Genomic DNA, 15,438 nt, shown 5'->3' with positions numbered 1-15,438 from the left:
TAAATTCAGACCACTGCTATTGGAGAAAATTCTTTATTTAAAAAAATGTGACGTCAGCTGAAGGAATCATACAAAGAATCGTGCATGCTAATATTTACAAAGGGAAATAAAATGGCCGGGGCTTCGAGAAGAATCCGTTAGTCCGGAGTGAAACTAAACAAACTGAAGAAACACAAACACACGGTCGAGATATTGCGTGTGTTGGGATTTTTTTTTGGGGGGGGGGGGGGGGTTGGGTAATCTTATTCTTATGAAAGGCTTCAGCTAACCCGAGTGTAAAAATAAATCTCATCGTTAAACTGATATGTTCGTGTGGGGAAACCGGCTCCGTCTTGTTCTCTAACACTCGTCTGTAATCGCAGCTCAGTTGATGGAGATGAAGCGTTGTTCTGGTCTTAACCATGTGCATTCTGGGAAATTCACTGCTTTGTGTTATGACTCTGAAATGCACGCACACACACACACACACACAAACTGTACAAGAGAAACTGATAAAACTGTAGATGTGCTCCCCCTCTCCCTCCCTCTCTGATGAACCGTGGCGCGGTCAGGAGAAGGCGTCCGTACAGAAACATGATCGTGAAATGAAGAATGAAGCCTGGAGGCGAGCGAAAGAGAGCTGAGCTCTGAATTCTTATTTCTCCGCGATACGTCTGTGAGAGGCGGAGAGACGGGACGGAGACGGCGAGAGGACGACGGGGACAGGAAAGTGTCTCTACACTGCCGAACGGCGTCTGATGATGAAGGCACCGCGCTGGAGCTGAAGTAAATAGATCCTCACCTTCGTACTGTCGCTGGTCTTCCTCACCCAGATCTGAAAGCGAAACGAAGCACATGCGCGATTATTTATTATCAGGTAAAGGGGAAGAATAAAACGAATACAAACAGAGGGACGGTGTCATGAGGCTGGGGCTAAAATCTGTTTTTCTATCCCAGCAGTGTGATTATTTATTTATTTATTTATTTATTATATATTATTTATATAAGTGCAGACGTTTCATTAACGCGTGTGGAAGGAGTCTCCGCTGTCAGAGCTTTGTTACGGCCGGTATGATTTCGGACATCCTCAGAAAGGAGGAGTTTACGGTAACTGTATGTAAGGAAGAACACTCGCATGGCTCGGGGTCTTTAACAGATTAACACCTTATTAACTCATTAGTGTTTAAAGCAGACGATTTCACAGCCCTTTGTTTCCTCCTTTCCTCTATGGGCCTTATATGATGGACCATCGATCTCGGTCCACTTCGTTTATGAGACGTTTCCTCATCAGAGCGACATTAGAAGGTTCTTCGTGTGAGGTGATGTGGGTTATAAGTGTTAACCTGTGCACCGAAGCTGTTTACGATCGCCTGTCCGGATCCGGTCTGCGTTATTAAAACAAGATAAATCCACATTTTTATTTTGACTCTCTCTCTCTCACTCACTCGCTCTCTCTCTGTTCTTTTTCTTCTTTCACCCTTTCTCTCACACTGCCACGGTCTGATTGCAATCGCACGTTTTAAAGATGCGATACTCGGCTTGTACGATATTCGTCTAGAGACGTTCCAGCGCCGGTTGGACTTGAAGTATTCGGACGTTCCAAGAGGAGACGCCGACTCCGTTTGGTCTTTGAGGGCAACGACCTCCTCATCGATACACAATTGTCAGACTGTATATTTATAATCGCACCCTTCAGTGTCACCCAAATGAGGATGAGGTTCAGTCTGGTTCCTCTCAAGGTTTCTTCCTCTTCCTCAGTCTCCTCAGACATGTTCATTGGGGATAAATAAACTTTTGTGTGTTATATTTCTTATCTTCTGTAAAATCTGCTTCGAGACAACGTCCGTTTGATTTGAATTGAGTTTGTGTAAAAATAAATATGTTTGTGCTGTTTCTGCTTCTAAGCAGTAGTCTAAGGGCCTTTTTACACCCGGTCACTTCATGTGTGTTGTCTCTGATCCGCTGTCTGATTTGTTAAAACTGTCCCATTTACATCAGGCCACATAAACGCGTCTCGGCGAATCGGGTATCGATCCGATCTTTCTGCTCCCGCCCAAAATGCTAATATATTTGACCTCATTTCCGGGGTAATTGTAACAGAACACACTTTGGTGTACAAGGTTTTCAGAACGCGATCGAAAAGAAGAGGAAAAAACTGGTTACGACGTTTATGTTACAAAAAAACAGCGTTTACTGTTCGCTGCGTTTTCGCTGGCGGCAGCAGCGCGTTTTAAGCCCCGACGAGACGCCTGGGTGAAAGATCACCTGCGAGTGACGTAGTTCCGTTTGGGAGGAGTATAGCGCTGACGTATGTGGCTCGAACAACCACATTCATTTACACCTGTCCAGTTTCATCTGAAACGCGTCCCAGACCACCTCCTGAAGGGGTTTGTACCATCGGGTTTATATCCGTCTCCAAAACGTTTCAGAGGGCATTTAGACCTGGTCTTTTTACCATCGGGTAGATATCGGATCACAGAAAACGCAGGAAGTGACCAGGTGTAAAAAGTCCCTAAGACGTGTTACAGACGCCGTACAATTTGAAACTCGACCCGACCCATGATTTCTACACACTTACTGTATGTTGAAAAGTGTTGTGTGTGTGTTTTCAGCCCAACGCGTCCTTCGGGCGGTTTTTGTTTTAAGGTTCATTAGTTTTATGCGGTAAGAAACAAACAAACGTATGGAGTCGATTCAGATTCAGGAACCGGATTAATAAACAAACGGATTCGTGGGGATCACGTTCCTCGTTGGCCGTAGTAGATTAGACCCGGGTGATTAGACGGAGATGAGTTAAAGCGAATGGACCGCCTGATTTTTCACCTTCGATCCGTCTGACTGTGGGAAATCGTTAACAAGGAGAGCTGCTGATGTTACTTTCATACAAATCAGTGCAGGGAAGCGAACACAAACCTCACTGGTTCCTACAGAACTGATGACGCAGCTGATCTTGGTGTTGTCCTTCGACTCCAGATAGATGGCTTGACTCTTATGGTACCTGCAAAAAGACAGGAGAAAAAAAAAACAAAAAAACACAGATTTCTATTATTTATTTGATATAAATCTAAACGTATGCGACGTCGTTTCGATCTTTAGTTCCAAACACAGAACGACGTTTTAGAATTTTATCGAAAGGAACGTCGGGCGCGAGGTTCGAGTCGGCGTTGTTTGCAACAGAGATCTGCGGTTTTAGATCAAGAAATTAACCTCCTCCCATAAGAAGCACATTAGTGTGACCAGCATCATTTTAAACCCATTCGATTCCCATAAGAGCGAGCAATTAGGCCTGGTGCTGTAATTAAATAACTATAACTCAGAGCTGAACGTTAACTTTTTTTAAACAGAGTGAAGTGCTGTTGCTTAAAAAGTTGCGAGTCATGTCATTAAACTATAATTAAATTGTTGTGCCTTCGGGTTATACGATAGATTCGGAGAAGCTCTGTGGATATAAATCTGTCGCGATGCCGCAGAAAGAAAACAAATACGATAACGATGAAGGGGAAAATTTTTTTTACTGCTATGAGAAGATTTATCACAGTTAACACAGCTATTTAGCAGACAATTTTTACTCGTTTTCATTCGTGTTTGTTGATCGTTTGTATATTTAAATATTTCCTCTCTCATATATATATCACACAAATCATATATATATATTATTATTATTTATATGATTTGTGAGATATATATATATATATATATATATATATATATATATATATATATATATAATGATTTGTGACTCATAAGATGTTTGTGCGATTTTTGAGATCTACCGCCACCTTGTGGTTCAGGTGAGAATTACAGCACACCCAAAGGTCTTTTATTAACTTAATAAAATCATCTCTCTGTACTTATTAAAAACACAGATCATTTTTTTAATACTCTCTCATTCTTTTAAGGCTTTTGTATTAGAACAGTCACGTGTTGCAGTGTCGCTTGGTTGAATGTAATTTTGTATCATTTGGAAGAAATTATTTCCAGGTTGTTGTTTTTTTCTTCCAAAAGAGGAAATAAACGTAACGTTATTACAAACCTGCTAATTATTCATGACTAATAAGTGCATAATGCAAACGATTAAGGAGTTTGTGATATTTTACATCTAACCGACTGAAGCGGATTATTAACCGATATCGTGTATGTAGAGGTTGTTGTATTTGTTTACTGAAGGTGAAGGTATGTGATGAAACGCTGATGTTCGGTTGCCGTGACGAAGGACCGCGTTCTTCGGTTTCGAGATTTTGTGAACGTTTCCTCCTAAATGTCATCCTGTCTGATGTGGTGTAAACAGTACGGGTCCGTTTATGTAAATAAAATCTAACCGCGGATCCTAAACTCCTACCATCTTTTATCGTAGTAGAGTTTTCCGTCTTCTATCCGAGCCTCGTAGCGCTGCGTTGGGCTTTCCATGGGCGTGGTCGGGAGATGCTCGGGAGACGACGGGGAGGCTGAACCGGAATGAAACAAACGTGAACTCTGAGTAAAAACATGCTTCAAAACAACTGATGCTTTCTAATATCGCAAAATTGGCAAACGTACCTGGTCTTTTAGGTGACTTGAGCTATGAGGAGAAAAAGTAATAAAATGTAAATGTTACCATGAGATGACAGATGAAGATTTATTTATTTATTTTTTTTAAATAATAACAATCAATCATTCTCAACCCTGTTACAGTAAAAATATCCGATTCAAAATTCTTTTTGAAGCAACAACCAATATATCTGAGCTTTAACCGGGTGCCATTACTTAGTTAAACTAATTATTATCCCTAATAGACCTTCTCCATTAAAGGTGGGGTCTCCCGATTTTTGAGAAAACTGAGTCGGGCCGAATAATAAACAAAAAACAAAACAAACGTGTAGCCAATGAGCAGAAAGAGGCGGGGCTTGTCGATATGCGGCGGAGAGAGTGTTCAGTGCGCGTGTGTGACGTTAGCAGAAAGCGGTTTTAACATCGACATGGAGGATAAAAACAAAGAAAGAAAGAGAAGAAAGACTTACGATAAGGACAAGAAGTAGGACGTGTTAATATAGGATCAGCTTTCCAGCGCTGGAGAGAACTGAAGGAGCAGGAAGTCGGCCACATATTCACAGGTTGGAGTTTCCCGTGTCAATAACTCCTGAGCTAAACGCTGTTACTACACAAATAACACCTCTTTTCTATCGTAGTAATGTAGAGAGGCAGCTACAACCGCGTTTTGTGTAGTAACAGCGTTTAGCTCAGGAGTTATCGACTCGGGAAACTCCGACCTGTGAATATGTGGCCGACTTTACTTAAGACACCGAGGCGCTTTTTTCCTTCTCGATAGGTGAGTAACGTTGGTTTTGCTTTGTTACACAGAACTAATATATGCCTTTGTCCTTTACATCATTATGCTTGTGTGGCATTTTTGCTTGTTTGTTTATCTACAATCGTATTGTTCTTCCCTTCAGCTATGATAAAGACACATTTCTTTCCAGTAGTTACCTGGGTTATGTATGTATGTGTGGGCGGAGCTATCGATACAGGGGTGGGACCCATTTGGGTTAGGGGCGTGTTTGCTTTGGTGATTTTATATGTCAACATTGGCTTTCAAACAACGGAGACCGCACCTTTAAAGTAATCATCACACCATCACCACAAACCATCACCATGGGTTTTGTCCCTGTATCCTGAGAAAGACTAAATATTGTATATTTTGTTAGTGTTTTATGTCACATCACCTTGTTTAAGGTCCTCAGGTCTTCCATGATCTGCTCTTCTGTGAGTAAATAGTTGAGCTGAGGTGTGAGGAGTTAAAGATCACGCTTCACAGAGATACACAGAGTTGAACGACGTTAACAGAAATATATATGTTTCATGTCTCTATCTTCAGGAAGGTTAGCGTCGTGGTTCGGTGTGTTAATGTAGAGCACACGGTGTGATGGTGTAATATTTAATGTTTAAGACTTCACAGAGGGTCATAAAGGATATCCGGAGCAGGTTTCCTGCGTTTGTCTGGAATAGGGACGGGATCGTTGGGTCGCCTCCTCAGCTTACGAGTCATGATGGGCTTCACCTCCATGGAATCTGATAAGAAACAAACACTATGAGGGATTTGCTGCTTCTCTGTGAGGGTTTTTTTTGTGAATGTTGCATTAATTATCACATAATAATTATAATAATGATGATATAACTGTAAACAGACAAAAAACTAATAAACTAATAAATAAATTAATTAAAAACTTTTTAAAAGTAACTTCTTTTTTTTTTTAAATCTGATTTTTTTCCCCTGACCTCCAGTCAGCTCCATGGTCAACTTCTCGTTCTCGATCATCTTCTTCTTCTCCTCCAGCTCTGCGATTAAATTCTCCTTCAGCTCCACTTTCTTGTCGTCGAACTCCTTCACCGCCGCTTTCTTCTCTTTGATGTAGTTTCTCTCCACCTGCTCCGTCTGACCGCCACGCAAACAAAAACTCGCTCAGTGTTCGTTCGCCTCCTTCGCGCTGTCTTATAGCAGACTCTGTGTGAACGACCTGAACTTACCTCAAGCTGGAGGAAGAGATCTACAAAACCAGAAGAAACCTTTTGTTCATATGAGATTGAAAAGTAAAGCTCATAAATCATCTGTGGTTCGTTCTGACGTCCGTTTACCTGCGTTGCGGAGTCTCTCTTTATACTGCTGATCGAGCTTCTTCATCCTCTTCTGATACTCCTGCAGAGTGCCTGTGAAAGGGAGGGAAAAAAATACTTTATATTTAACTTACAGTACAGGAAGCACAGGGAAGCATGTGTTTAGTGAAGAGAATCCCTAATTTATTATTTGTACAGCGAGACAGGTAACGTTGTGATGTTCCTTTATACGTAGTTTATTTTATACGTTTGGTTTAAGGCACCGTTTTTAATACTGATATGGCGCTCGTTAAGGGTGGGCTGATCGGATAAAACCATCACATCACCGTGTTTTAATACCGGACGCTTCTACGATGCACGATCGTGTAGGCTTCCTAACAAACATTCGGCAGGATTGTAGTTCATTTAACCGAGATTTTTTCTTTTCTTTTCGTGATAATTTCACTTTCACAAGTGTGAACAGAAATTTATGTGAAAAAGAAACGAATCAAATATTTAACTAGATTTAGATATCGAAACTGCTTCAGAGATCGTAATCGTCGTTTAAAAAATGAAGAACAATAAACGCTTATAACGAATGCACGATATGCGCATAAACTGTATTGTATTAAAACATGTACAAAATTAATAACATTTTTAAAACCAAGGAGGAAAAAAAAAAGATCTCACTCTGTGGAATCTATTAACGATGAGCACCGTTATCAGCTACATGAACATCTGGATTAGTCAAACGTTGTATTATATATATATATTAAACATGATTTATGTCACCTTCTTGGAGTTGCTGCAGCTGTCTCTTTAGTGACGCCAGTTTTTCTTGATACATCCTGTTAGTGAGACAGAAAAAAAAAAGTAGAAAACAATACGGATCGTGGAGGAAGATATCTGACATCTGACATCAGGTTCTCTGCTTACTGTTCTTTAAGTTCCACATAGTCCTCCTCGTCATGTTTGGCCAGATCCGTTTCGCTGGCGTCTTCGGTGTCTGAAACAGTAAGATCTGATATTTCTCACATGCTTTGTAGTAAAAAAAAATATATAAATAAATCAGACACGATCAGCTGGTCATTGCTTCTGTTTCTAGATCTGTGGAGTGTTTATTTCTGTTCCAGAAAAACGTCCGCTTCCAGTGTTGAAATAAGTGTACAAATAGCTTTACCTCTGACTTTTACAAAGCACTGACACTGAAGACGTTATAGCAAACGTTATAGAAACGTCACCTTACACAACATGTTATATCAAATAAATGAACGAGCTTTTACTGTAGAAACCGGTGACTTGCTGTCAGAGCTGCTGCTACAGAATGTACCACTTATATACCTCTAATCTGAGATATCTACTGATTTATTCATATTTTCTGAGATAACTTATTACCATTACGTATCATTTATGCAAAAAAAAAGACAGAAAAACTTTGCTAACATTAAAAAAAAAAGAGAAATACTTGGCTACATAAGCTAAAACCACGGTTTTTTATATATATATATATATAACGCAAACGTTATATTTTGCGTTTCCTTCCTTATATAACGTTTTGTTTTGTATATTTATTTTAGTGTAATTATAATATATATATATACATATATATATATTTTAAACGGCGTTAGAATGATGATAAACCCTTCAGTCCTGAAGTTCTCTTTACTAGCAAGCTAATGCTAAAGATAAAAAAGGTTGCTACAAGATTGTTATTGTGGTTGATTTCTGCGTAAAAATCTGCACTAACCAGATTTAAAACTTTTCCACAACGTCTTTATATACACTAGTAATCATAATACATCTTATTTACGCAGCTAACGAGCTAAGCTAACAAGCTAAGCTAACGAGCTAAGCTAACAAGCTAAGCTAACTGTAGCGAACCTTCTTCTGAGTCTCTTCCTCTGAAACTCCGGTCATCGTCCTCGTCCACGCTGTCCAGCTCCTCTTCGTCGTTATAATAATCCACCACCGGTGATATTAAAGTCGACGCCATTCACTATTTCTGAAACATGCATGTAAACATTAAATTAAAGCCGCTCTTGTGCTCAACAACACTGTTTTTATTTCTTCTTGTTGTCGTCTCCCATTCAAAATAGCGCTTTGCGTTTGTTTCCTACCCGTAATCAGAAAGTTAGTTCTTCGTCCTTCTGATTGGGTGGTCTCCTACACGACGTGCTGGACAGCCAATCAGAACACAGAAGCGCTGTGGTATTCGCCAGTCATAATCTAGTAGTCGGGGTTTGTCTCAATACGTGTGGGTTTTGTAGCCCAGGAAGTCGCCATTTTGAGTAAAACATGATGGGAGATGTAGTTTAAGCTTTGAAAAAGAAACTTTAATTTTAATAAAGTTTATGATATCTATAAAGGAGATGCAGGAAATACATTTAAGCCATAAATCAGACAAAAAAATAGCATTTGTGTCTCAAACAAGTAGTTAAAACAATTAGAAAATAAAAAAGGTCTACAAATTTTACACTAAAAGCAAAAGAAATAAAAAAACTTTTATTTTTGTGTGTAATTTTGTTCAGTGATGTAAGTAATGAAAGAAACACAATATATTTCAGTAAAATAACATTACTGTGTAGATACAAATATAGAAAGTAAACGTACCGTCTGGGTCCGAGGCCTCTGTGTGAATGTAAAAGTGTTAATTAACTGGTGTTAACTGCAGGGAAGATGAATGATGAAGTGAAATAAAACGGTATAAAACAGCAGTAAATCCACAATAAGATGAGCGGTTTAAATTAAATAACTATCTAATCTAACACACACACCTACACGAACACACACACAAACAGAGAGTATCTGTATGGCTACTTTAAGTGTCTTTGTTAAATATTATTATTTTGTATAAACACCTTGGGCCAGTTGTTCAAAGGTAAGTTGATCGGATTTTGGTTATCGGATTGGATCAAATCTTGAAATTGGGTTGTTCGAAAGGGAAAGAAGGAATCTGAAATCCAATTAGATTACGAAATCCAACCGTAGTTTTAATCTGGATCAAACCTTCAGTTTGTGTTGTTCAAAACTTGTCAGTAGGATTTAGATAACTTTGATCCAAAAAAAAAAAAAAAACAGGATTATCCTGATCCCAAAAGGGGGAAGGATTTCAAGGTGGATTCCAGGAGGAAAATGTAGTAAAACTTTAAAATGGGTCAAATAATTTGTATCATTTAGTGTTTATACTTTTATTGAAACAAAACTTCAGATCCGCCTCCTAAAAGCAGAGCTTGGAAATGCAGGTCTCTCATCCTCAGGTGAAAAAAACCCCTGAACATTCTTTATTTTGTTAACTATTGGAGATTTAGCCATTTTATTTTTTTTAAGACGTTTTCAAAATGTCCACAATGTATTTGTTAATGTATATTTATTTTTATGGCTCAGATGAGGGGTCATAAAAGAAATTATGAATGGAAGTGGATGTTTGTTATTTTTGGGTTTTTTTTTCAAAATAAAAAACCTCTTACAGTGACCCCATGTTGGCTCTTCTCCCTGTTCTTTACATAGCTGGTAGCCCACGTTGTGATATGTTGTCCCATTTAGAGCGCAGGTTATGCGGATTTGGTCATCTTGAAAACGGTGTATGTGGATCAGGGTGATCCAATCCAATGTTGCTTTGAAAAAGCGGCATAAAAGTAAGACGGATTATCTGATCCTGAATAGGAAAAAATGGGATTTCCAAATCCGGATCATTTTGATCCAGATTAAATTTTTTTTCCTGGTTCAGCCGGAAGGTGGCGCCCTCGTGTAGAGAAAGTGTGCGTGTTTGTATGTGTGTGTGTGTGTGCGCACGCGCGCTCAGAGTCCGCTGTCACTCCGGTTACTTTGACGCGCAGGTGCAATGAAATTTTGATGCGTGTCACTAAAGGTTGTGTGTCTGCGGGTCCGTTATCGTGTATTACAGGGTGTGTGTGTGTAGTGTGTAGTGTGTAGTGTGTGCGTAGTATAACAGTGTGTGTGTGTAGTATAACAATATATGTGTGTGTAGTATAACAGTGTTGTGGCGAGGATCGGAGTGTAGTAACAGTGCGTGCGTGTGTGCGTGTGCGCGCGCGTGTGTGTGTGTGTGTGTGTGTGTGTGTGTGCGCGCGCACTAAAACACTGAAGACTGAAACCGCATCGATGGAGAAGTTTACGGTTCAGACGCGCACGAGAGTTTCGGGTTACCGCACAACGATTCTGCGTGATGTGCGCGTGCGTGCGTGCGTGTCACCTCACTGGATACGTTGAACGTGTGATGGAGTTGGATTTGGATCTGGTGAAAGGATAAAACGTCAGTCATTTATTTTTGGTAAGCTCACGCTAGATTGCTCCGCGCACGCGTGCGCTCGGGTGGATGTGTGATTGTACGTGTTTGCGCGCGTGTCTGAATGTAAACGTGCTGGTTTTTGTTTGTATCTCTGCAGTTTTTACGGTTTTACGGGTTTTACTATCAGCGTCATGTTCGAGCTGCTCGGTGCTCGATTAATCTGGTCTGGATTCACACTACTCCACACAAGCGCTCAAGTAAACACTCTAGTAGAGTTTTACACATTTAACTCGTCTGACGTGTGGGTCTTAAACTCTATCTATCTATCTGTCTATCTGTCTGTCTGTCTGTCTGTCTGTCTATCTATCCGTCTGTCTGTCTGTCTGTCTGTCTGTCTGTGTCTGTCTGTATGTATGTCTGTCTATCTATCATGTCAACATATAAACTTAACCCTAGTGATTTATCCACACCAATTGTTTCTGACATGATGTACAACTCTAACACTAATGTGTTGTAAATAATTTAATATTTTAGTATAAAAAGCGTCTGGGGGACTTTATTAGACAGATAGACAACCAGGCGATGAAGAGACAGACCACTAGACAGACGAGTGGATCACTGACGGACGGACAAACAAGAGGACTGACAGTCCACTGTACAGACAGACAGGCTGATGGATAGATGTACAGATAGTTGTGCAAATACAATGACTGACATGGATGGACAGACCAACAGACAAACAAGATGGATAAATGGACAAACAAACAGACAGACGGACGGATGGATGGATAGATAGACGGACTGACAAATGTGTCATGGATGGACGGACAGACAGATTGCAGGATGGATGGGTATCAGAGTGACAGATTGACAGACAGAAGGCATGACAAACATGCTTATAGACAAGTGGACAGAAGGATGGACAAACAGAATGACTACCAGGTATGTACAGATGGATGGGTAGACAGACAGACAGACAGACAAACAGACAAAGAGAAAGACGGATAAACAGACAGTTTGCACAGCACAGGCAAATGGATGGTTATACAACCAAAGGATTAAAAGACAAAAGGACCTATTTATCTATTTCTTGGTCTGTCTGTCTATCTGTCTGTATGTCTGTCTTTCTTGGTCTATTCATCTACCTACAAGACATTCAGTAACACAAACTCGTTTTTAATGTCATGAAAATTCTTTTTCAGTGTAGCACATAAAAACATCCAATTAATGTTATAGAATTAATTATATAATTAATTTACAACGTTAATAACGTAACAGTATTACCGAATTTGACTTTTTCCAGTAAGTTATTTAGTTGTTTATTAGTTTGTTTGTCTCTAGTCTTATTTACGTCTGTGTTTTCTTCCGTTTCAGAATCGTATTTGTCGTTAAGGTTCCCCCTAAACCCTGATCTGTTTTTATTTCCTCTTCCAGCTCTGCGAAAGGTCGATATTTTCTGTTCGGATCACTTGTTTCGTTCTTTTTTATTCTCACTGATCACAGCTTGTGGTTTAAATTGAACTAAAACTAAACACATTAAACGTGCTAATAACAAGAACCGCAAACTAAGCCTCAGGATGATGTAATATTTATATAATAGCAAATTATCATTGTGCGAACATGGATTTCTGAATGTAGATCATAAGAGGTCCATTAAAAAAAAATATGCTAAAATAAATAAATAAAATCGCCCCGAATGCAGCAAAGATGCAAACGCTTATGTTTTTAGGAAGTGAATTTTCCATGTACACCAGCGATCTTGCTCATGGAGCTCATGGAAGATCATCTCAGAATGAGTCACGTCTTGCAGAAATAGCTTCGTACGTCCCACGTTTTTCTACGTTTACCAGCAAAACAGCAAGAAAACATTTCTGATGCTAATAAACTCCTGATGAGTAACACATAACACTAATATATTTTCAAACAGCGTCTTGTTTATCAGTCTCAAACATTTTCATTATAAGTAGCGTTTCTGCAGATTTTATGGTCTCTCATATTAGCATCAGAATTTGGTGTGTGTATAAACACACACACACACACACTTGCATGCACGCACACACTGTTACTACACTCTGATCCTCACCACAACACTGTTACACTACGCACACCCACTGTTACACTACACACACACTGTTACACCACACACACACACACACACACACACACTGTTACACTACATACACACACTGTTACACTACATGCACACACACACTGTTAAACTACACACACACACACACACACACACACACACTGTTACACTACACACACAAACACACACACACACACACACACACTGTTACACTACACACACAAACACACAAACACACACACACACACACACACACACACACACACACACACACACACACACACACAATTCGGTGATATAAAGATACAAAATTTGATAAAAATGTTGAAAACAATTTTTTTTAGAAAAATAATAATAATAATTATGACGTAGGATTAAGAACTTTTATGGATTTAGTAATAAAATCCTAAAATAAAATAATATTTTACATCACAGACTCCTAGGAGTGTTTCAAAGTGGTTCACGTACAGTGAAGGCAATTAAAGTTATTATTTTTTTTTAAACGATTAAAATAATATTGAACAAAAGGAAAAGAGAGATAAGTTAGCATACGTTGCTAACTGTTATGCTAATAATGATGCTAATGCTAATTTGACACCACGTCATGTACAGAGTTAAATATGGCGACACTTGGTTGAGTGACGGATTTAATTGGAGAGCTTTAAAAGCTTTAATTCTAAAGAAAAGCTGGAGGTTAAGAGTTTTGGCTTGTTAGACAACAGTTTATTGTAAGCTTTTAACCCGGTCGTGGTTGTTTTTGTACATGTTAGCAATTTGTTTTTGCGTTTATTTGTTAGTTGTTTGTGTGTGTGTTTTTTAGCGGGGCTTTATTTCCGTGTGACAGCAGTAAAACATGTTGCCAGATTTGACGTAAACCCTTACATTTGCGTACAGACATAAAGCATAAAATTAAAACTTTTATGTTTTGTTTTTTAAATTGTTGGCGTGGAAACTAATTCACAACTTCGATGTTTAAGATCTCATGCCAAAATAAAGATTTTAGAAGTTTTTAAAAACCGCATAAACTACTAAAGAACTACTAAACCACACTGACAGGTGTAGAAATGTCGACCTGGCAACCTTGTGCAGGGCTGAGTTCATGTGCAGGAAGCTTCTGAAACAGTCTGGACCTTCAGATCCTCCCCAAATAACCTTCATTTCTGCACCTTATTCCTGATACAGGTTCATACAAGCTGTAGGAAACACAGGGACTTTGAGAAGCTTTCACAGACGTCAAAAGCGGGTCAGTAAAACTCATTTCCTTCTGATCTTTCTAAACTTTTTATTTATTTATTTTTTTATTTGACTCCATACACTTTCTACATTTCATCCTGATGGGTTTCATCCATCCTACACCGATCTGTTCATCGTTCCAAGCCGGGGAAGTTTTCTGCTTGCTCGTATAAGCTTAAATATCCAGCCACAGCCTGTAGACTTGTAAGCGGCTTCAGTCAGCTTTCACTTCCTTATAGTTAAAGGCGTGTGCAACTTTTCTGCCTTTTCTATTTTTTGTTATACCGTGACTCCAAACTACATTTAAAAACACTTCTTACATTATTATGGAGTGCGTATAATCGATATTACATCGGTTAATTGGTCAGAAGGCGTTGATCAATTTCCTAAAACTGCAGCCCTGACAATAATGTGGCTCGAAATAACAGGTTTATATTCGTTCGGATTGTTTCTATAGTAACAGCGCATTCACGTTTCCTAGTACGGTGGATGCTCTAAATAATTTTTTTTTAAATAAAATATATATATATAATATAATTTTATTGTTGTCATGGTGAAGTTTATTTAATGTGTATGGAAGGAGTCTCCAGTGTGAAGCTGTAACCTGACATCTTTATGACAGGTTAAGTTTTGTTTTTACTAACGTAAGCTTACATATTTTTGTCACGAGAGAGAAAAAAAGAGATTCTGGCAAAGAAACGAGCGCTCAGAGCCGCTTTAACGAGATCTTATCGATTAACCGACATGTAATCGTCCGTCAGATTGCTGAGGTGTAAGTGGAATAAAACACTTTATTCACTTTATCTCTAGCAGAACAGCTTCATCTCATCCCCGACCTCGTCACTGATTATTTTCCTCGTGTTTAACTGTACAACACACGATAGTGTCTTATTCCTTACAGGTTCTCCACAACGTTTAGAAGCATCGCAGCTAGAAATAGTATTAAAAATAATTAGTGTTTTCCTTGCATTGTGGTTGATTAGTTACAAATTTCAGCAAATATCAGAACAGTTCATGTACCTTAACAAAAAATCTTCCGTATTGCGCTAATATGTTTATCAACTGTCGTGCGTTATTGTCTGTTTGTTTCATATTTTTTATTTACGTTAACATCCGCAGTCGTCCGGTGAGCGGACTTCTGAAACCGCGAAGGATTCGTGTAATGCTTCTTAAGATTTGTCTGAAATGTTAAAACAGGAATCTCATAAGAAGTTGAAAAGACGGTGTGTGTCGTGTTACGTTGTTTGTTTGGAGTGAGTCACGACAGCAGGCCGGGTCTCAGATATAAGCCGTTATTGCGGATGTGTGAACGGAATAGAGG

At 39.1% G+C, this 15,438-nt stretch overlaps 2 protein-coding genes across 5 annotated transcripts in view; one reads left to right on the top strand and one right to left on the bottom strand.

Moving 5' to 3' along the window:
- Positions 1 to 227: 227 nt before the first annotated feature.
- Positions 228 to 8,671, bottom strand: suds3 (SDS3 homolog, SIN3A corepressor complex component). Its single transcript, XM_027163041.2, has 12 exons — positions 8,428 to 8,671; positions 7,483 to 7,552; positions 7,339 to 7,394; positions 6,589 to 6,660; positions 6,481 to 6,500; positions 6,232 to 6,388; positions 5,929 to 6,024; positions 5,679 to 5,740; positions 4,516 to 4,537; positions 4,319 to 4,424; positions 2,893 to 2,977; positions 228 to 814 (listed from the first exon to the last, which is right to left on the bottom strand). Exons 1-12 carry the CDS (start codon positions 8,537 to 8,539, stop codon positions 716 to 718), a joined length of 957 nt encoding a protein of 318 aa, XP_027018842.1. The 5' UTR covers positions 8,540 to 8,671; the 3' UTR covers positions 228 to 715.
- A 1,714-nt stretch (positions 8,672 to 10,385) lies between these two features.
- Positions 10,386 to 15,438, top strand: part of taok3a (TAO kinase 3a) — a 57,991-nt gene continuing 52,938 nt past the window's right edge. The window contains exons 1-2 of one of the 4 annotated variants that reach the window (XM_047818994.1): positions 10,386 to 10,837; positions 14,067 to 14,127. The gene's annotated coding sequence lies outside the window, so the exon portion shown is untranslated. Of the gene's footprint in view, positions 10,838 to 13,465; positions 13,613 to 13,975; positions 14,128 to 15,438 lie in introns of those variants that run through there. The other 3 variants (XM_047818993.1, XM_047818995.1, XM_047818992.1) reach the window with 3 other exon arrangements.

This window comes from Tachysurus fulvidraco, chromosome 9, assembly GCF_022655615.1.
Source record: "Tachysurus fulvidraco isolate hzauxx_2018 chromosome 9, HZAU_PFXX_2.0, whole genome shotgun sequence".
NCBI lineage: Eukaryota > Metazoa > Chordata > Actinopteri > Siluriformes > Bagridae > Tachysurus > Tachysurus fulvidraco.
The sequence above is the reverse complement of the archived record's forward strand: the minus strand, read 5'-3'. Positions and strand labels throughout refer to the sequence as shown.